We start from the raw sequence: 22265 nt of genomic DNA, 5'->3' as shown, positions 1-22265 counted from the left end.
TATCCCCAGCACTTGGCACAGTGCCCGGACATAGTAGGTGCTTAATACATGTTTAATGATCGATTGAAGAGGATTCAGAAGAACACTGGTTTTAATAGACTAAAGTTACTCAGTGTTGCAAATCTCAGCACAGCATAGTACACAGAGAACTGGCCTTAAAGTCAGGAAGACCTGTGTTCAAATTGTGCCTCAGACACTTACTAGCTACGTGACCCTAGGTAAGTCACTTAACCTCCCTGTCTGCCTCAGTTTCCTCATCCGTAAAAGGAAAAGATTAGACTCAATGGTTTCTCAGGTCTCTTCCAGCTCTAAAATCTATAATCCTATGATCCCCTTAGTTCAGGTTATAACAAGTTAGTCCTGATAGTAGAGAATGAAATGCAAGAATAATTAGTTCCTTTTGGCATCCAGGGGGTTTATTCTTTTGAAATAACCATTTATCATATCCTCAAACCCCAGACCACATGATTTCCTTTCACCTGAAATATAGTGACAAGAGAATTGACCTAGGTTCTAAATGTCAGTGAAATATAATGAGCTTTTAATACTTAGACTGATGACTCAATAGGAATTGATCAAAACACATAAATTTTTGTGATTTTTTTGTACACTGCCTTCCATATTTATTGAATTTTATTTGGAAAAAATATAGATGGTGCATTTTAAAAGTAACCCTAGCGGCAACAACTAAACTACTTTAAGTTATACATAGTGGACATCAAAGTGAACATAATTTTCCAATTATTGTAGGCTGTAAAAATGATTTTACTGATGGGATGTATAAGGGTAGGGAGAAGGAGAAATCTTCCCACAGCATCTCTTCCCAACACCTAATGCATAAAGAATAACTTCCTAGAGCGAGTCCTCATCTAAGAAGAAGCAGGAAAAGTCTTTGAGTCAAGCTTATTGCCCCAGCTCCCAAAACCCAGAGCCTAAAACAAATCAGGCTGGGAGCAGGCAATAATTTTAATGTTTAAAAATTCATTAATACTAGTCAAGTATTTTTTTAAGTGACTAAGTCTTCTATCTGATCTCTCTGACTTCAATCAGTATCTTCCTCTTGCAATTCATCCTGTATAATGATGGCTGAATAATCATCCTAAAACATTATTTTGATCATATCATTCTCCCATGAAAAGCCTTCAGTAGTTCCCCAAAGGTTATGGGATAAATTATAGACTATCCTGACATTCAAGGCTTTCAAAATCTGATCCCAACCTACTTTTCCAACCTTACCTTTTATTACTTCATCAACTGATACCCTCTAGTACACTGCCTATCTGCCGAACGCCATCTAAATTCCCTTCTCTATGTCTTTGCTCTCCGTTACCTCCCCTAACTGAAATGTTTCCCTTCTAGATTCAAATACTATCCATCCTTCGAGGTCCAACTCCACCTTTTCCTGGCCATTACAATCCACAGTGATCTCACCCTCTTTTGTCTGAACTCAGCAGCATTTTTAAAATTTTTAATTTTAATATTTTATTCTTTTCATGTAAAATCAATTTTTAAGCTACATTTCTTTTCATAATTTTGAGTTCTAAATTCTCTCCCGCTCTCCCTCCTCTCCTTGATTAAGGTAAGCAACTTGATAAAGGTTATACACAGCACTTCTTAGGTAAGACTCATAATGTTAACTCTTTCTGTGTGTATCTTATCTCCCCAGTTAGACCAGAAACTCTCTTGAAGCAGGGACTGATATTTCTTTCTATCCTCTACAGCAGAGGTGTCAAACAAGGGCCTGGCTTGTAACTCTCCCAAGTGGGGAACCACATTAAAATGTAAGATAGTCACTGCTCTATAGTCTTCACTGTATGTTTATGCACAAAATCTTAACTGATGAATAACACCTTATTATATTACCTAAATCACACAACCAAAGGTTTTTAAGGCTACCTCAGAGAGATCCCCATTTTTGACATGGATTCTTGCCATGCTGTCCAGCCATGTCTTTCTGAGTTCCGGAGTGCTTGCATAGGACTTGGCCAAACTGTATTGGAGGTCCACTAGCATCTCAGGATCATTTTCATGCTCCTTCATTTGAGCTGTGGCCATTAAGACTGTGCGAATCCGTTTGGTCAAATCCTTTACATCAGATGAGAAGCTAGTGTGCTAAAATGAGAGAAGATGGACACACATAAGTCTTCATGGATTCAGTTCTTGGTACAAACACATCCTGGAGTACTGGTCACAAACTGAGGGTTTCTATTCACTCCTCTACAAAGCCAAGGGCAAGGAGGAACTTGGCTACCCACCTTAATAAGCCTGTCACTGTTGGCACAGTTATTGATGATGGAAAGGGACTGCTGGAACCTGGTTCCTCCAATTCCGACAACATCTGCTATCAGTTGGCTTACAGAAATGATAACCTTAAAGAAATACCAATGGGATCTAATCAATTCGCATTCAAATATCTACTCCATGAGACTGCAGTTTCAGTTATGATGTTTATAGAGATAGCATTAACTATTTTAACCAATGGTTCTTTGAATGTAGCTAAAAATATGTTAACAAAACATTTTTATTCCTTTAGATTTCTTCTGAAGGGTAACTTCAAATTCACTGGAGGACTTGTATAATGGAACTTGAGTTAGCAGAACATCTAATGACAAGAATTAGATATCTTAACTGGTAATAACTCATAAAAATTCACATTCTCTTTTTTTTAGTGACTTCTTATTTTTTTCAATTACATGTAAAAATAATTTTTAACTTTTGTTTTTTTACAATTTTGAGTTCCAAATTCTCTTCCACTCTCCCCCCACTTTGAGAAGGCAAGCAATGTGATAAAGTTTACGTATGAATTCACATTTTTCTAAGGCCTTAAGGTTTACAAAGGGTTTTCTTCCTAATACAGTAAATCAATCAATCAACAGTGTTTGTTAAGTGCACTGTTCCAGATGCTAGTGACACAAATGTAAAGCATGGAACGAGGCAAGAAAGTAGGGATATTATTATGAATCCTATTTTACACTGAGGAAGGGAAATGGAATAAGTATTTGTAAGTACCTACTATGTGCCAGGCACTATGCTAAGCACATTATAAATATTATCTCTTTTGATCCTCACAACAAAACTGCTATTATAGGTGCTATTATGATCCCTTTTTTAGAGCTGGGGAAATCGAGGCAAATTGGGAGTACAGATAACATTGAGCTTCAGGAAGATTAGGTAGTTTATAAGATCATGATAATGTGGAAAGAATGCTGAACTTGGGAGTTGGGAGAGACTTGGATTGGACTTACATCTCTTAAAAATGTACCATACTGGGACAGCTAGGTGGCGCAGTGGATAGAGCACTAGCTCTGAAGTCAGGAGGACCCGAGTTCAAATTTGACCTCAGACCAAACACTTGACACTTACTGAGCTGTGTGACCCTGGGCAAGTCACTTAACCCCAACTGCCTAAAAAAAAAAAAATGTACCATGCTGCTGAAAATCTCTGACCTTGATTTCCTCATCGGTAAATTGAGGACATTACCCCTGGTACTCTACCTGACAGAGGTATTGTGAGGGTCAAAGGAGACTATGTGTGTATGGTAAACCCTAAAGTCCTACAAACATCCTACAACCTATTAAATTACTTACCCATGTTCAGAAAGTGACTGAATTATGATGTGGTCTTCTGACTCCAAGGTCAATGTTCTTACTTAGTCAACAGTACCTCCACCAAACGTTATTTGTACATTTACCAATTGCCTTCCAAAGTTTAGTGTTTTTTTGGGGGGGGGGGAGCAGGGGAGAAGTGGGGTGAGGTGAAGTGGAGGTAAAGACACTCCACTCCCTTTTTTTTTGCAAGTTCCTCGAGGCAGTCTTTTATCAAGTCTCCCACTTCATCCAGGGCCATCTGCAGTTGTCCTGATCTATACCTTATCACTGGACCCACGTGGCTCCAAAGGAAAAAGTGAGGCTGGTGACTTTATATTGCACTCCCTCTCTTAAATCTAGTTCATTTGCAAGTATCACCTTCCTGATGTCACGGTTCTCTTCAAGAAAGAAGGATAAACAACACTCAGGCAGTAGCATGAGCTGCCCCACTGGCGACCCAACTGGCCAGTTCCAATTGGGCTACACAGTTCTTTCCTTCTCTCCCTCTGTCCACACAGGGTATCATACCCTCATCTACTGTAGGTGTTCTCTCCAAAGGAATATAAATTTTGATCTTCTGATCACTGAAACCTCATAAGATACCTTGGGGTTTATGGACTAAGTTTTTTTCTTAACATGCCTTAAGCCCAAATCACCCTAGCTCTCATTGATTGGCTAACCATAGTTCTCAGCCCAAGCTCCAGTTGGGCGTGGTCATTGTTTGGGCCCCAGTGGCTCAGAGTGAATGTAAATACAATTGTTTCTATTTTGGCCAGAAACCCTAAGGGTCTTCCCCTCCCAGACTAATGTTTTGTTTTGTTTGGTTTTGTTCTGACTAGGTAAAAGAGGACTTTCTCAGCCTCATTTCTTACCTAGCCTTAATCACTGAATGGGCTTTGCCTCAGGCAAACTGAGACCAGGGAAAGACCTTAGCTTAAAAAGGTCAAGGTCTCCCATTACATCAGGGCCATCTCTAGTCCTTCTGATCTATATCTTGCCATTGGACTCAGATGACTCTGGAAAAGAAAGAGAGTCAGGTGACTTTGCACAGCCCTCCCTCACTTAAATCCAATTCACTTGCAAGTTATGGCATCACCTCCCTAATGTCAAGGTCTTCTTCAAGAAGAAGGACAAACAACAACCCTCCTTCACAACATAGTACCATGCCTCGGAAAGAGCTCCATAAATATGGGTGGAAATTAACAAATGAATAGAAATGGAAAAATTAGAAGGATTTCTATCATTTATATATGGAAAGGAGAAAGGACAATAAACATAGTATCTTGAATGATCAGCAAAAAGAAATTTAGAATTAACAAATCCAAAAACAATGGTAGTATTTTGGATAGCCAAAAGCCAGAAAAATAAAAGTAGGGGACAAGGGAGAAAAGGATGATAATTTGAGATCTCTTTTCCTTCATAATCAGTGTGCTTACTAGAGAAGCTCTTCACGGAAGATGGCATCATAATATAGTGCCCTTGATTTAGAAACAGAGCACCTAGGTTCAAATCTGGGCTCTACCTATTTGACCTTGAGAAAATTACTTATTCTCTCTTGGTCTCAGTCTTGCATCTTTAAAATGAAGGGGTTAGAGATGGAGCTCCCAGGCAGACAGGCAGAGTGGATTGAGTGCTGGGCCTGGAGTCAGGAAGAGCTGAGATCAAATCCTACCTTAAACATTTACTAGATGTATGACCTTGGACAAGTCACTTCACCACTCTCTGCCTCAGTTTCCTCAACTGTAAAATGAAGACAACAACAGCATTTGCCTTCCACGGCTGTTGTGAGGGTCAAATGAGATACTATTTTTAAAGTGCTGGCACATAGTAGGTACTTAATAAATACCTATCTCCTTCCTTCCTTTTTTTATATCTAAGATCTTTTTTTTAAATATTAAATGGAATTCCCAAGACTTGAGCTAAGCATTTCAGTCCATTTTACTACATTGTCTCAACAGTTAAATTACAATAATAATTTCATGCTAATTCGCGCAGAATTTGGGAAAACAACAAATGAGATTTAGCCAAAATGGCATTTTGCCATTACAATAATACATCTTTGGAGCCAGAATATTATCATTTGAAAGAGGAGACAGATCAATAAATAGGACACTCAAATTATCCAGCTAAAATTTAAGAAATGAAAACAATACATCACACTCACTTGCAGATGTGTCCTCACAAAGGACTTTTTTCCTGTGTAGTCAAAATTATTCCTCATTAGGAAATACAGCAGCTGGGAAGCATCAGTACGAATGGAGCTCAACTTGGAATTACAGTACTTAAGGATCTCATAGCACAACGCAGCACACATGTCTGCCCTTCCTTCATAAAACGTAGAGGGAAACTGTGGGGAAAGGGGAGCCAATGCTGTAAAAATTAATGCCCAATAAATTGCCCTTGAATCTCAGATGCAGAAAATGGAATGCATAAATAACAACTTATCTCCATTAAATGGCTCACCTTGTAAATTAATGACCTTAAGGCAGTGAAGACATTTTTCAAAGCTGTCTCAGATTGGTGTTTTTGAAGAAAACACAGGTAAACATCAAAAACCTTTTTCATCAGTGGATTATGTCCATGATCAGCCAGCAGTTGGTTCTTAAAACAGATAGTCATAACAGTTACTAAAACAGCCCAGGAACCCCTGAGAATTTTGACAGTATTTCCAAGTAGGGGTGGGTCTCACTTTACACAATAGCCACATTTCGCAATCAACTGTGTAGAAATCAAAACTTATATTTTTTATCATTTATTTATATTATTTGTTTATAATATTACTTATACTTTAATATTACACTTCATTAGTATTAATCTATATTATTCATTTTTGATAATATTCATTTTACTTTATTATATATTTATATTACTTATTATACTTTATTATTATTATTATTATTATTATTATTATACCTTAAGATTATTATACTTTAAGGCAGATTCCTGAATTATCTTTTGTGAATGAGAGCAGCTGTTACAGAGGTGATAACGGCAACACGGCTCTTTGTCGTTAACAATTAGTAGTTGGAGTTTCAGAGGGAAGTCCCACAACTAATGTTCTCTAATTAAAGACTAAGTAAAAAGATTGAAATGTAATCTAGGAAACAAACATACCGACAGAGAAGAGGAACTGTGTGTGGCTTCTGAGTTATTTTAATGTTCTAAGTGGTACAAATTATTTTTTTTATTAACTTTTATTCTTTTTTTTTTTTTTAAGGCAATTGGGGTTAAGTGACTTGCCCAGGGTCACACAGCTAGTAAGTGTGAAGTGTTTGGTCTGAGGCCACATTTGAACTCAGGTCCTCCTGACTTCAGAGCTAGTGCTCTATCCACTGCGCCACAGAGCTGCCCCTATTCTTTTCTTAAAGAAAAAAACTAGAAAGCAAGTCATGATAGAAAGACTGAATGGTAGTTTGGGTAGTTCCAATTAACTTTCAAGATTTCCCCCAAACAAATGATTTCATTAATTCAGTATTTTCTAAGTCTGGCTAGTCAAATAATTGACATTAGTTGCCTAAAAATGCAGAACAGCAAGAAGCTTATACACATGGACTTTCTCACCTAAAAATGAGTATGAAATGGTCCGGCATTTTCAAGTAGGGACAAAATGTATACTATTTTATATGCATGTTTGCAGAAGCAACTATTGACCATTAGAACTGAACTGTCTACAGACAGACCCCATAATCCAAAATAAAATTCTAACAAAAGTCTTCCAAAGGAAGGCATTCCAAATTCATCTTACGGTTTGGACTAGCCAGGCAACAGATAGACACAGAAGACAGTAAACTATTGAAACTAGCTTTGTTGCAAAGTAAACCGGATGAAGCTACAGTTAGAGAAATTCAGAATTAGTATTTATCTGCTCAATTCATAGTGACTGAGTACATAAAACTCAATGAAGCAAAAAAAGTCATAGGATCACAGAACTGAGAGTTCAAAGGAACCTTAGAGAAATTCTAGTCCAACTCCATTTTACGGAGGAAACTAAGTTAAAACTACTTGGAGAAGGAAATGGCAAAACTACTCCAGTATCTTTGCCAAGAAAATCCCATATGGGGTCAAGAAGAGTCAGACATGACTGAAACAACTGAACTGAATTTGTTCAAGGATGAAGTCAGAGAATCAGTAATCAAACAAATGAATAATAAGGGGCCTTTTATAAAACTGAATCAGTTCCCTGAAGGCAAGAATATACCTTCAGATATGCTATGTTTTAATAAGTGCTAAGCTTCATAATTTTTTCAATTGATTAATATCAGACTGTTTAAAGGTTCATATTAATAAATAGGCCTCTTTAGGGACACAGGCTTTTCAGGCACGAAAATGAGATGCTAGAACAGTCCTATTTAAGAAGATATGTTATTACCTAAGCAATTGTCATACATGTTTATTCAGGTTGTTTTGTTTTGAGAATTCACTCTTCTAAAACTCATTTTTAGAAAAGCATCCTTCTGAGCAGCCTAGATGGCACAGTGGATATAGTGCCAAACCTGGAGCCAGGAAGACTCATCTTCCTGAGTTCAAATCTGGCATCAGACACTTACTAGCTGTGTGACCATGGGCAAGCCACTTCACTCTATTTACCTTAGTTTTTTCATCTGTAAAATGAGCTGGAGAAGGAAATGGTCGACCACTCCCGTATCTTTGCCAAGAAAACCCCAAATGGGGTCATGAAGGGTCAGACAAGACTCGACAACAACAAAAAAGCACCTTTCAATCACAGAAACAGTGAACTGACCTCACTTAACTGGGCTAACAGAGTCAACTAAGTTAAAAAAAAATCTACCAGTTCAATGGGTTTTTTTTTTAAACCAACTTCCTAGCAACTCACCTTTCAATTAGTTACGTGAGCACCCTTTTAATTCTTATTGCTCTCTGCAATTATATCTAAGTTTTTACAATGCAGTCCACATATTGTGTTAATTTATCACCCCATAAAGCTGTTTTAACAGAAATAAAAAGAAGTTTCACTAGAAGCAGATTATTATTAAAATTATTTTAGGAGCAAAGGCAGTGCAGTACTATGTTAAAAAGCAGGTTCACACTGGGACAGCTCAACATACTTGAAAATTTTGTAGGGGGAGAAACTGGACCTGGGTGATTAAGTAGAAGGAAATTCTAGATGAAGGAACCTCCTTTTACCAATGCAGGCCGGCACTCTCTTTTCAATTTATGGTTAGACTTAAGAGGTTTATTTAGAGTCTAGATTCTAGAGCATTAAGAGGTTAAGTGACTTAACTTAACACACTGACAGTAGGCCTCAGAGGTGCCTCACTTGAAAGAAGGGGGATCGTCCTGATTTTGAAGTCAGCCTTGTACCCTGTTCACCAACTACCTGCCTCTCTTTACAATTTTATACAGCATTTTATGTATCTATCTACCTATCTAAATCTCATATAAAATAATCTATGTATATAGATAGATAAGATACCATATGTAAACATACATATATATCTATAAGAAAGAATTATTCTAGGGTTGCATGAGAAATCTGAGCAGCTGAAAAGTGGTAATTCTGCTAACTAAGAGATTTAAAAAGCACTTTCCTTCTAGGAAATCAAAACATAGTCCTAGAGAGGTTGGTAATTACAGGCGAGGGGAGTCCTGGCTCTCAAGGTGATTCAAAGTGAGTATTTTATACTTGGGAAATCAATAAATGCTACAAGTCAGGGCTTGATTTGTTATTTTGTTAATTGTACAGACTTAAGAAAATATAGAGAAAATGGTAATAATGCAGATCAAACTGAAAAGTGAATCCTGTGTGACTCCCTCCCCACCTTTTTTTATTTGTAGAAGACTGATTGTTAAACATTTATTGGCACATCTCTGGCAGGTGTTACTGAAAGAACACTCATCTAACTCAAATACTGTTGAAGATACTCTCTACTAGAGCTCGAACAGGACTCTCATCTGATAATTCTGAACATTTTCTTTGTTTTTGTTTTTTAAAATTTACTCATTTTCTAACTTGCTACAGGTAATGTATCAAAAGTGTTCAACTTGGAAAGGGTCATTTATGACAGGACTGCTCTTTATTTCTCTGGAGGATCATTTAAGCCACATTCATGGTTTATAACTATCCTTCCCCGACTGACCTTGACCTGTGTGTCCTTTGAGGGCCTCCTAGTGAAGATCCCTATTGTTGTTATGTTCTATTAGCAAGAAAATCAAGACCTGGTCACTAATGACTGTTAGGAAAAATCTCCCTATGCCCAGGCCATAGAAAATCTCACAGATCTTCCAATTCTGAATAAGTGCAGTGCCACAGTGCCAGAGGTTGAACCTTTTAATAGACCAAGAAGACCTGACAAAGATACGCCCACAGTCCTAAACCTGCTTCTGCATTCAATCCTGCCTCCAAATCTTAGATCCCTAGCCACAGCCTTTAGCATTTTTTTTTGTAATGTGATGAGGAAGCTAGGACCTCAGTGCAACAGGTAGGCTATTAACAGTAGCAGATCATGATCAAGCTTTGTTTTAAGATCACCTAGCCCTGCTTTTTTCCTGGTCAGTAAAACAGTGCAGTACAGAGTGCTGGACTTGGGCCAAGAAGACCTGAGTTCCAATAATGTCTCTAATACCTACTAGCTGCATGACCATGGCTAAGTTACTTAACACATCTGAGCCTTGATTTCCAAATTGGTAAAATGAGGGGAATGGGACCTACGGTGACCAAGTTCATGGGGTTCTTGTGAGACTCAAGTAAGATAATGTAAGTATAGCACTTTTTATACCTTAAAACACCATATCAATGTCCTTTGTCACTATACAGGGTATCCCAAAAATCTTAACTGAGGGTTTTAAGCTAGGAAAGCTTTAAGCTTTTAAACCTTAAAGCTGTGCTAAGAATTTTGGGACACCAATCTGGTGGTAAGAAATCTGAATTCCCAGCTCATATATCCTAAGTCCTAACCATAATTCAAAAGCTTAAATTCCATTAACATCGTCCTTTTAACATAAAACATACATAATTCTGTAAAGGCTGTGGTTATAACTTCATAATTTATCCCTATCTTAACACAGTTGAAGGGATTAATTCTCAGACTAGAATTTAATATCTCCAAATAGCTGCAGGCAAATTGTGAGGAAGTCTGAGAAATGATTCTCTGTATTTCTGGTGGGTGTTCCCCAGACCTCACCTCTTATTGTTAGGTGCTGTCTTCACTTTACACCATTCACCTTCCTCTTTTTCTTTTCCTTTTAGATCAGCATACTTACTCAACAGCTTTGGAAACCGTGCATGTGTGTGTGTGTGTTTGTGCTTGTTTTAAAGGTATGAATGGGTGACAGGGAAGATGATAATTAGGAATGCAGGGTAGCTGATCTGTAGGGCAGGGAGCCAGCAGCTGTTGCCTAACCAGGCCAACAGGCCCTTTATACACCAATAGGCAATGTATAAAAAGTAACAAGAGTAGGGGGATCTATAAGTTGTTGGGCTCTCTGTTTGTTTGTTTGTTTTTGGACTGGCCTCTTGGTAAAGGGACAGATGCTGAAAAGAGGTAAAGCAAGAGATCCAGGTTAGAGGTCATTGTAGCTGACCTATGAAGTTCTGGGAGTTATGTTCTTGGGTGGTCCTCCCTCTGGGTCTGGATTTGTGTTCCCAAGTTTTGTATGTGTGTCCCTATGAAAGCCCTTTGCACTGGGTTGCCTGTAATCTTAATTATATAGAGTACCAAAGGGCTAGGAAGTGATGACTAATCAGTTACTCAGTTGTTTTTCAGTTGTATCTGATTCTTCATGACCCTATCTGGGGTTTTCTTGGCAAAGATATTGGAGTGGTTGGCCATTTCCTTCTCCAGCTCTTTTTACAGATGAGGAAACTGAGGCAGAGTTAAGAGACTTACTCAGGGTCACATGGCAAGTAAGTGTCTGAGGTCAGATTTGAACTCAGGAAGATGAGTCTTCCTGACTCCAGGTATGGCACTCTATCTACTGTGCTACCTAGCTGCCCTCGTGACAGATGACTGGTCACAGACTAGCTATAGCTATATCTTTGTTACCACTTTATAAACCTTTCCCTATTCCCACTGCCTATGTCTAGGTCTGAGGATCATGAGACCCTGACACTGAGGAGTTGTGGCATAAAAGTGTGGCTGAAGGCAATGGATGATTTTGACGAGAATTTTTAACTTAAAAAAAAAAGCCAAATTAAAATAGAGATTGAAACTCAATACACCAAACATAGCTCTCTTCCTTAGCCCCATGCTAAATACTGTTGTGGAGAACATCTATTCTTTATGTCTCCATTTTCTCATCTGTGAGATGGCGTTTAAAATAATGACTTAATTTATTGGGGATGGGAAAGAAGGGACAAATGAGTAATTAAAAAATAAAGGTTTTCAAAGCTAATACAAATACTTCAAGCCACCACATAAACAATCTTCTCCCCCAAATATTTTAATCAACTTAATTTATATTAGTCATCTCAGCTCAATCAGAGATCAATTAGAGATCTAGATTTAATCATCAAGTGACAAGAACATTACTTTTCGAAAACAAGTAAACTAACAGAGTAATTTGAGTCCACATTAAGGCAAAGTGAACTTTTCTTGGATTCTCATTCAAGTAGAATTGTTGGCTTCAGCCTTCACTGTTTATCATCATTAGCTGCCCTTTTTAACTTGGAAAAGAAAACAACCACTTAGTAAAAAAGGGATGTTAGGTTCCTGAACACAAGAACACGTTTGAACAAGAATCTGCTTTTCTTCTCTTAATTATAATACACCATGGTCTCATGATACCAGAAGAACTTAAATATTAATTTTTAAAGCATTTTAGAAGTTTCTTTCCCCACCTTTAAATATACCTTTTTTCGTTTCACTCAAAGGCTAAGAAGGTTAGACAAATAAAAAACGAACACACATTCATTTGTCCGAGTTAATTTAAATTATTTTAAGGCGCTGTCCTCAATTTAAATCTAGACTTTCACTGCATGCAGTATTTGGATTCATTCAAAAGAACAAAGATATACGAAGACAGAAATGCCTGATGAGGTCATTGAGTTTATCATCCCCTAGGGTGCAGTACTGTGGAGAAATGTTTCCTTTGGTAAATGTTTTGTTCTACTCAAGTTTTAATTACCTCCAGAGGCCGTGCTTCCATCATTTCAAAGCATGTTGTACAGACTAACAAATTAAGCTTTATTATATTTCAGGGAATTCAAGTCATTAAGCTGTAAAATGGTTTCATTAATGGTATTTATGGATTAGCAACCTCCCAGAATGATTTATAACTAACAAAGAAAACTAGCTGTTGGAAGAGCGGAACATCTTCAAGCAAGGTTCAAATCAATGAATGAATTTAAAACATTGAAAACTGATCGGGAAATTCTTGATCAAACAAACCTTAAAGGCCAACGTGAACAACGATAAAGTGTCCAGAGCAGTGAGGCAAACTTCAGTGGCAATGTTTGCTTCTAGTAACGACTGGTGAAGGACATCAGCATCAGAGTGGCCGTAGCCTGTGTGAATTATAATATGAGCATTACTACATAATGGGTTTGAATTTTGACATAAAGGCTTGTTCTAGGGGGCAGTGAAAGGACAGTCAACTCTGGATTTTTTTTTTTAAGGCAATTGGGGTTAAGTGACTTGCCCAGGGTCACACAGCTAGTAAGTGTCAAGTGTTTGGTCTGAGGGCAGATTTGAACTCAGGTCCTCCTGACTTCAGGGCTGGTGCTCTATCCACTGTGCCACCTCGCTGCCCCCTCAACTCTGGATTATTTATGGGCAAATTATCCAGGACCATTTCTCTGGTTCTTCTCTTGGAATGTCTGATTTCCTGAAGTTTGATTATTGGTTTACCCTCCCCATTCACCAGCGTTTCCACAGGAAGGAGAACACAAATTTATCCACGTAGCCACTTCAATTCAATGCAAATTTGTTATCTATTACGTGCAAGGCTGCTACATTTTCTGATTTTAAAAAATATTTGGTGGGGGAGGTCGCTGAAGCTATTGCTTAAATGAGACCGATAGCCATTTATGTAGACTATTGCCATCCCCAGTTACCGCTGATAATCTAGAGTTGACAGCATTGTCTCCTAGTTGCTGCAAGCCATCTTAAGAACAAGCATGAAAGTTACTTTCAGTGAAAGAAATGTTTAAGAAAAGGAAAGAACTTTTAGGGTATGAATATATGGTTTTTCTAACCTAATTGCACAAACAGGAATACATAATTTACTCTTCTCTTTATACAATGGTGAAACCAATTTTGTATTAATGTGAATGTAGTCAATTGGAAATTTGAGAAATTATGAAATGGCACACATGAGCAAAAAGGCGTTTAGTGATGAGAAGTTATTGTACTGACCTAGACAGCAAAGAAAGAGCATGTATCAACATTATGTAACTCCACATAACAGTGTCTTTCTCCAAGGACCTCAAAGAGCACTACAAATGAATAGACAATTTTCATGATACCCCAGGGAGGTGAATAAGTGGCCCCATTTTATAGATCAGAAAAGTGAGACACAGAATGCATAAAGAATTCTCAGAAGGTTAGTAACAGGATAGAAACAGAGCCTGCATCTCCAAATTCCTTATTCAGTTCACTATGTCCTAGTGCCTCTAAGTTATATAATTAGAATAAAATCAATCAGTTTAAGTAGCATAAAATGAGAAATTATGAATAAAATATAATAATTCAGGTGAAAGCCAGTTTTACATTGTTATTTAAAGAACCCATTATACAACTTCCTTTTTAAACTTCAGTATGAATTTTAAAATACAGGGACCTAAATATGTTTTTATTAAATTCCATCTTGTTTTTAAAAAGTGATTAAATTGCGAAATTTTAGGTTTTGTGCTTCTGTAAAGCAATATCATCACTGGTGTAACACATTTGCTAGATGTTCGTTTTTGGTGAATCAGAATCTTATTTGAGTTTTTCTTGTTTAATATTATATTCTGGCTTTCTTTTTCCTGTGTTTTGCAGCAAAAATGAATATGAATATATTTTAGGGTTTTGAATAACACTACCTTTGGTTTATGACAAGCCATCACTTCATTCTATGAAAACAGTGTGGTAATGGGCAGAAAGTTAAAAAGAAAAAAATCAAATTGATGTGAAAGTGGTTTTATATCATGGTCAGGTAACTTATGTATAGTACCTGTTCTTGGACCAACCAAAAATATCCTGCAGGTATCAGACTAAAGGGACCTTTTCTTAGGTGCTACAATTTCCCCAAAATAAATTTTAACTTGGATAAGATAGTAACAGGTAATTCATTTCAGTGACTTTGGGTGAGGACTATTCTTTCTCTGGCAGAAAGGTGGTACAATGGCTAGAGCTCTGAGCCTGAAGTCAGACAAGCTGAGTGACCTGAATTCAAATCTGGACCTGGGCAAATCGCCTCTCTTAAACTCTCTCAGCTTTGGCTTCCCCACTCGTGAAATGGGGATAATAAATAGCATCTATTTTGCAAAATCATTATGTGGATCAACTGAGACATTAGAAAAAAAATGCTTAGCCCAGTGCTTGGCACATAGTAGGCAATATATTAATGCTAGCTCCCTACACTCTTAATTTTTCCACCATTTGCTAGTGAGCATTAGGTAGGAGACAAATACATGCACTACAAAGAAGGCTTTCTCCCATGTCCAACCTACCCACACAAACATACAAAATGTTGAGACTCTACCTATAATTCCAATTTAAATCCTGGAAGAATGTAAGTACTGTGGGTCTAGTGGTAAACTATTAAAATATTTATAAATATATACTATATAAAATAAAGCCATGATGTATATTAACACACATATTTCAATTACTTGTTATTTCTTCAGCTTGAGAACTCCCTCCATCGTAGACTTTATCTATAACATGCAGGACTTACTATATTGGTCTCCAAACTGAAATGAACTGGGGTGACGGTACTGCGTGATTTTGGCAAACGGACTGTTTGCTGACTCTTATAATCCCTGCAGATCACAGAGAATTAGATACGATACTGACCACTGGCCTAAGCATAATCTTTGGTGGCATACATACCTTACATACCAAAACCACTGTTTTAAGGTCTCTAGTCTCCTTTGTCTATATGTACATGCAAACTAATATGCATACATATATATGTATTGTGCACTACATAATATGCACACACACATATCTTACCTACTTTACTAGCGAATTTAGTCTATGACCAATACTGCTCTACAGGAACAAAGAAACTGTGGAAACTGGGTATTGTTGCTTCAGTAACAAATTACTGCTATGAGCCACAGGGCAAGGGGGAAGGAAGAAAAAGGATATACATACATATCTTTATATATATATACACACACTTATATGCACGTATGTGTGTGTGTGTATGTTTTTTTCTAACTTATTTTGAGTCTCCAACTGTCTACCTGACTCCCTTTCCATAAACATATGGCTAAACGTACCTACATCATTTTTCTTTTCTATAACTTACTGTCTATAACCAAGGGGCTTTCCTGATCATCAGAGCATCTGGGGAGGGAAAACAACTCCCTAGGATCCTTTTGAAGCTTCCTATAGCCTTCCCTGAAATGAGAAATTTTTTTTCCTCCAACAGTTCAAAATGCCCGTGATAGACCCCGAAAAGAATTTCAAACAAGAGACGCATAAGATTTGGAGTCAGAGGAAGTGGGTATAAATCCCAGCCCTGCCACCGCCTTCATAGCCTTTATAGCAAAGGACTTAACCTACCTGGGCTTCAATTTTCTCATCTTAAAAATGACAGTGTTAGACTGGATGATTTCTGAAGTCCTTTTCATCACTGAATCTAGAATTTTATGATCTACAAAAGCATCGTTTAAACAGCATACAGCCGCTTACTGAAAGAAGCACCCCAAAACACAAACGTCCCATAAGCAATCTCCAAAAAACTTGAACATGTCTTAACTGAGGTGCTACTGTCACTGTGACATTCTCACTTAACTTTAACAGTCATGTAAAATCCCTCTTTTCTGCCTATTTACTGTTAAAAGCCAGGGCACTATGAATATTTTCTTTATACCTAAATGGTTGATAAAGAAGGTCATCGAGAATATGTATTCAAGCTGAAAATAGATATTATTATCCTTTTTTTTTCTCTAACTTGCACATGAAGAAACAAATTTGAGTCAAATGACGAGAAATGTGGTTTCCGAAAGGCTAAAGCAAAGATGTACTCTGAGATAAGAATATTAGGTGTCTCTGCAGGACACCTAAACTTGATTATTTTCCTGATTAGGAGACTTATGCATGCAAATGACATAGGATATGAGATACACTATAGAATAAAAAAAGTAAGCTTATAGAAAAACTCATCAGGCTTATCTTCCAAAAGCATTTTTGCTTTTTAAATGTATTTTTAAGAGACCTAATTGAAATAGATTCTCAAATTGCACAAAACATTTTTTATTTTGGCATGAATTTGCTAAACCTTTTCAGGCATCAATTTTTAAACTCCATCGATCTCAGTCTTAGCTAACTTCTTAAAATGTTTTTTTTTTTCCTGTATTACATAAAATTAAGACACTTGGTTCTCGAGGTCTAAATAATTATATTTATACACAGAGATGGTGACTATAGGTCTAGATGAAATTCAAACATAATATTATATATAGTAAAGAAACATGACATATTTCTATATAGTATAGTAAAGGTAACATGTGCATTCATTTTGCTCTAAACTCAGTGCAGATTTTTCTTATGGAAAAGGTTTTATATTTTTCTCTCATGACTCCAATTATGTCATTTGGCACAGATCTATCAACTTTAGAGATATCTAGGCGAAAAGGATAGTGTTACTTGGAGTCAAGAAGACCTGAGTTCAGATCCTACCTCAGACACTTACTAGCTGTGTGATCCTGGGCAAGTCACTTAATCTCCTCAGTTTCCCTCATCTATAAAATGGGTATAATAATAGTTATCTACCTCACAAGGTTGTTGTGAGGATCAAATGAAACAACATAAAGTATTTTGCAAACCTGAAACTGCTATCTACATAAATGCTAACTATGATTATTATTCTTAGTTTACTGTTATTATTAGTAGTATTATCAGTTGTTTTCAGTCATGTTCAACTCTTTGTGACCCCATCTAGGTTCTTCTTGACAATGATATGGGAGTGGTTTGCCATTTCCTTCTCCAGCCCATTTTAAAGATGAGGAAACTGAAGCAAACAGGGTTAAGCGACTTGCCCAGGGTCACACAGCCAGTAAGTGTCTGAGGCCAGATTGGAACTCAGGTCTTCCTGACTCCAGGGTGGACTAGACCACCTAGCTATCCTGCTATTGTTAGTAATTACAGGTGCAAATTATTGTAAATATGTTAATATAACCCACATTAACTTTTTATATGTCCTGGAAATATCTCAAAAGGGATTCGTGGCCCTCTCTACAGGCTTATTTACAGAATTCAAGTATATTGGGTTACAGGAGTATACTTACTACCATTAGACTAGGTGACCTCCCAGGTCTCTTCCCACTTTAACTTATGATACCTATGACGTACATACTTGCAATTCACATTATTTCTTGCCCAAACGTTGGGGCATATCTGCAGGCGTCATCTGCAAATGCAGTGAGTCTAATCTGACTTTTGCATAAATTAATAGTTTTTTGCAGTCCTCTGCTGCTACCTGGTGGCCACTTTAAAGTCTACAGAGGCCTCTCCTAATCCTCAGGCCTCTAGAGATAGATTGCACATATCCAAGATGGTGCACAGAGTAAGGGTGTCTCTTGGGTAACAGGAATAATTTTTCCCCCTGCCAAAATCATGCCAGATTTCTACATATATCTGGCAAGCCTCTCATGATAGAATAAAGAACTCTCCTTGTCTATATCATTTTGGTTGGTCCAACAGAAGGTACTGCATTAGTTATCAAGCAAGTATGGTTTTCCTAGAGAAACATGGTTACAAACCTTCCCAGCACATAATCATAGACAGAGTGCTTCAGGTTTGACATATACCTATACACATGTGTTTGTATGCATACATATATGTTATGGTCTTCTTGTTATTGGCTGAACTGATTTGGAGATTAAAAACTTAGGGGAAAGTTGCAGCCCCATGAAAATATCAGAACTAGAAGTTGGAAGATGAACAGCTGAACTTGAAAGATGGGCACAATTACTTGCAAGAAGTAACAGTTATTTTTGAATGAGCAGATGCTAGGGAAAAAAAGGCACTCAGGCTAAGACTAAACAAAACCACCTCTGTGTTATATATCAAGCATCAGGTAAAGCACTAGTCTACAATCAGACTTGGGATGAGTTTTTCTCACTATAAAGAAGACACTACCAAATTTTATATCAATTTACATTAAGAAACAAAATAAATACTCATATTTATAAGCCTGAAATGTCAGTCAATTTGAAAATGAGCCTTTCTGTATAGCTTTAACATCAATTATTTAATAGTTGTACATTCCTTTGTCCTCTGAATTTATTCTTATTTCAGGTTATAAGGACAGCGAGGTACAGGGGTACATTCAGTCTTCTGAGAAGACCTATAACTTTCTGCCTGAACAAAGTCTCTCTCAGCTGGCTCTTCCACTGTCCAGAAACAGAATGCCTGACCTCCCTGCGGCAAGTTAACCTTCTCCTTCATGAGATTTTCTGAGCAATTCAGTCAGAGAAAACCAGACTGATCACTCCTGTAAAATGACCTAACAAGCCAATTATGTGTTAAATAGTGAGTAAAGGCCTGATGGTAGTGATCTTTAATGAGGAAACAGTGAGTTTACCTCTACCTTCTCCTTAGGTCCCCTGTGGGCAGGATTAGAGGATGGGGGTACCTATTCTTGGAGTCAGTATAGAGTTGAAACCCTGCCTATGACAGGTAACTAAGAACACCTGAAATGGACTTGATTTTTGGAAGCTCATGCTGCTCAGATATGTCCTTACCCCTACTCAAGCACTGGCCACTGGATCTGCTTCTAACTGCAAGAGTTGTTTTATATTTTTGTGGTGTGGTGCCATGTGATTGTTTATGAATATTTTGTGTGATTGTTAGATTGCCTCCTGTCTTGGGAAGGGGGGAGGGAGAAAAATTTGGAACTCAAAATCTTTCAAAAAAATGAATGTTGAAAATCGTCTTTACAATTGGAAAAAATAAAATACTATTGAATTTAAAAAAAATTAATGTTTTGTTTGTCATGTGTGCCATTTGTAGTTTTGTCTTCTGTTTTTCTTAAGCTGTAAAATCTCGAGGTCGCTTTCCTCATCTTATAAATGCATCCCAGAGTTTAATAATTTTTTGGAGATGGACCAGACCTGTGATTTCAGTGACATAGGAAACATTTTCTTTCATTTCAGGTCGGCACTGTGCTTTGTAACTAACAGTCTGAGACAGTTCCCTAAGGCTCAGAGGTTAAGTCACATGCCTAGAGTTACATAGTCTATAGATGTCCTAGGCAGGGCTTCAACCCTATACTGACTCCAAGACCAGCTTTCTCCACCATGCGTGTTGTCCCTTCAAGCATTAATTACAAATTATTAAATGAAGGAATTAGTCTGCATGGAGTATCTTTGCCTCCTAGCTTCTTTCAGGTCTCAGCTAAAAACTTGTCTTCTGCAAGAAAACATTCCCAGTCCTCCTTAAGGCACTAGGAGAGGATCTCAAATCTATCCTGCATATATTTTGTGTTTCTACAAACATATATATATATATGTTTATATACACAGCACTCTTTGCATATTGTCTTCTCTTTTCCACTGTCAGCTCCTAGAAAGCAGGAACTTTTTTTGTCTTTTTTTTTTGTACTGCTAATGATTAGCACAGCATCTGGGTGAGCTCTTAGGTCGTGTTTGTTGACTTGATTAAATATAGCTACCTAGGTGAAGACAGTCCAGCAGATTTCTATTCTTTGCTAGATTTAATTTCTGTTTTCTAAGTAGGAAAGGAAATACAGAGGCAAGAAACTTTGTGTTATGATTTTTAAAAAAAATTTAATAACTTTGTCTTCAGGCCTAAAAGTATCCATCTCTAATAGACATTAGAGTGTGTGTGTGTGACAAGTTAATGCAAATTATTACAGCCTTAAGTCATGGCATTAATAGCCACTCTACGGGAAAGCAGGAATAACATAAAACATGCATTTTTGATGTTTCTCAATTCATTTTTTGACTGACTGACATAATATTGGTATAGGAGAATTTGAGTTTTAGCCTATGATTTCACCATGGCTCAGGCTGTATTAAAGGCATTTAAACTCTGCTGGAGTACAACAGTAGGGAGGTTTGTTACTTTCCATATATCTCCTCCCCCTTACAAAGGGGTGTCTTAAATTTGAACAATGGTGAATAAACAGAGCTGACAATGTTCTCTTTACTCTTAGCCTGTGTTAAGACGTGAGCATGAAAACCACAGCAAATGGAGTCTCCACCATTGGAAATAAACATGAACTAGAGAGAATATTTTTCATTTACATGTGAAACTTGTCCTAGTATTGAACCTTATTTGGAGTCATGCTCTCAGAGGAGATGGAGTAACCCGTGGGTCATACCCCTACCATGAATGGCATTGATTATAGATGGCTGTATTAGTCTTTGTCATGCTGGATGGTAGTCAGAGTTTAGGGTTTCTGCTTTGTGAACTCCTAAAGTGACTGTAAAACTTAAATTTGTAGGGACAATATACAAACACCATGTCCCCTTGGCTTGTAGATATAAATCAAACAAACTGCACCCCTCCCCTCATGTATTGGTAGAGTTTCTATTTTGAAGTTAGAAAGCCCCATAGTTAGGAAGGCAAGATGAACAAGAAAAAAAAAGTTTCTGTGCACAAGTGAAGCGGTCTTAGAAGCCGACTTCAACCTGATTAAATCTTACCATTGTCTACAGAAATTCCAAGCACACTTGATATCTTTCTCACACTGAAAACAGAAAAAGTCACTTCGTTATTGGGCGCTTTTCCACATCTACAGAAATTGATTCATGGGCTTTATGTTCTCATAGCAGTTTTAAGGATTAAAATACATTTTTTTTCCTCCTGGCAGAAATGTCAGAATGTGGAAACATGATCAATTACATGCACTTTGTCAGGGAGGGAAGGAGGAGAAAAGAAGGATCCCACCAGATGTTCTCAGCTCCTGCAATCACAATTGGTTCTTAACAAAAAGTTTAAAAGTACAACATTGAATTCCTCTTTTGGAACACAAATCCAAGTTAGTTGCTATAGCTAAAGATTTCAAACATGGATTTTAAAGACAAGAGAAGCTGATCAAGTCATTTTATAAATCTCTCTCTCTTTTTTTTTTTAAAACAGAAGAGAGGAGTGTGGTGAAAGGGTGTCTGATTCCTGGTGATTTATTGCCATAATTGACCATGCTCCACATTATGTCATTACCAGTGCTGACTTCATTACTGCAAAAAAAAAAAGGGCGGGGGTAATTGTGCCATGAGCTCGCTCTCTGTCTCTCTGTCTCTGTCTCTGTCTCTCTTCATCCCCATCTGTTTTGACCTGGAAAGAGAATCAAGTTTGTGACGTGTGCTCTGGTGTGGCCTGGGGCTCTCCCCTCTGATGTGCAGGATGAGATGGTCGCCTGTTACGATGGCACGTCATGGAACTTACTGTGGTTAAATGTGAGAGAGTTATCCAGGCTGCTCAGCTGCTGCAATCTGGCATGCATCATTCCTGTTCTGTTACGGGAAACAGGCAATGTCTGAGACTTTCGATCATGAACTATGGGTCCCAACCCCTCCTGGTTCCTGCAGTATGGGTG

The 22265-nt window shown here is 37.5% G+C and overlaps 1 protein-coding gene across 1 annotated transcript in view; it reads right to left on the bottom strand.

Moving 5' to 3' along the window:
• Positions 1–22265, bottom strand: part of DOCK9 (dedicator of cytokinesis 9) — a 359630-nt gene that overhangs the window by 40816 nt on the left and 296549 nt on the right. Inside the window, exons 36-41 of the mRNA XM_027854137.1 lie at positions 22115–22182; positions 12935–13050; positions 6051–6188; positions 5752–5934; positions 2256–2369; positions 1897–2112 (exon numbers count right to left, since the gene is read on the bottom strand). Of these exons, the coding sequence (XP_027709938.1) occupies positions 1897–2112; positions 2256–2369; positions 5752–5934; positions 6051–6188; positions 12935–13050; positions 22115–22182 (835 nt within the window). The remainder of the gene's footprint in view (positions 1–1896; positions 2113–2255; positions 2370–5751; positions 5935–6050; positions 6189–12934; positions 13051–22114; positions 22183–22265) is intronic.

This window comes from Vombatus ursinus, unplaced genomic scaffold (genome assembly GCF_900497805.2).
Source record: "Vombatus ursinus unplaced genomic scaffold, bare-nosed wombat genome assembly UNPS02010304.1, whole genome shotgun sequence".
NCBI classification, from domain to species: Eukaryota; Metazoa; Chordata; class Mammalia; order Diprotodontia; family Vombatidae; genus Vombatus; species Vombatus ursinus.
This window is presented reverse-complemented; position numbering and strand designations above follow the sequence as displayed.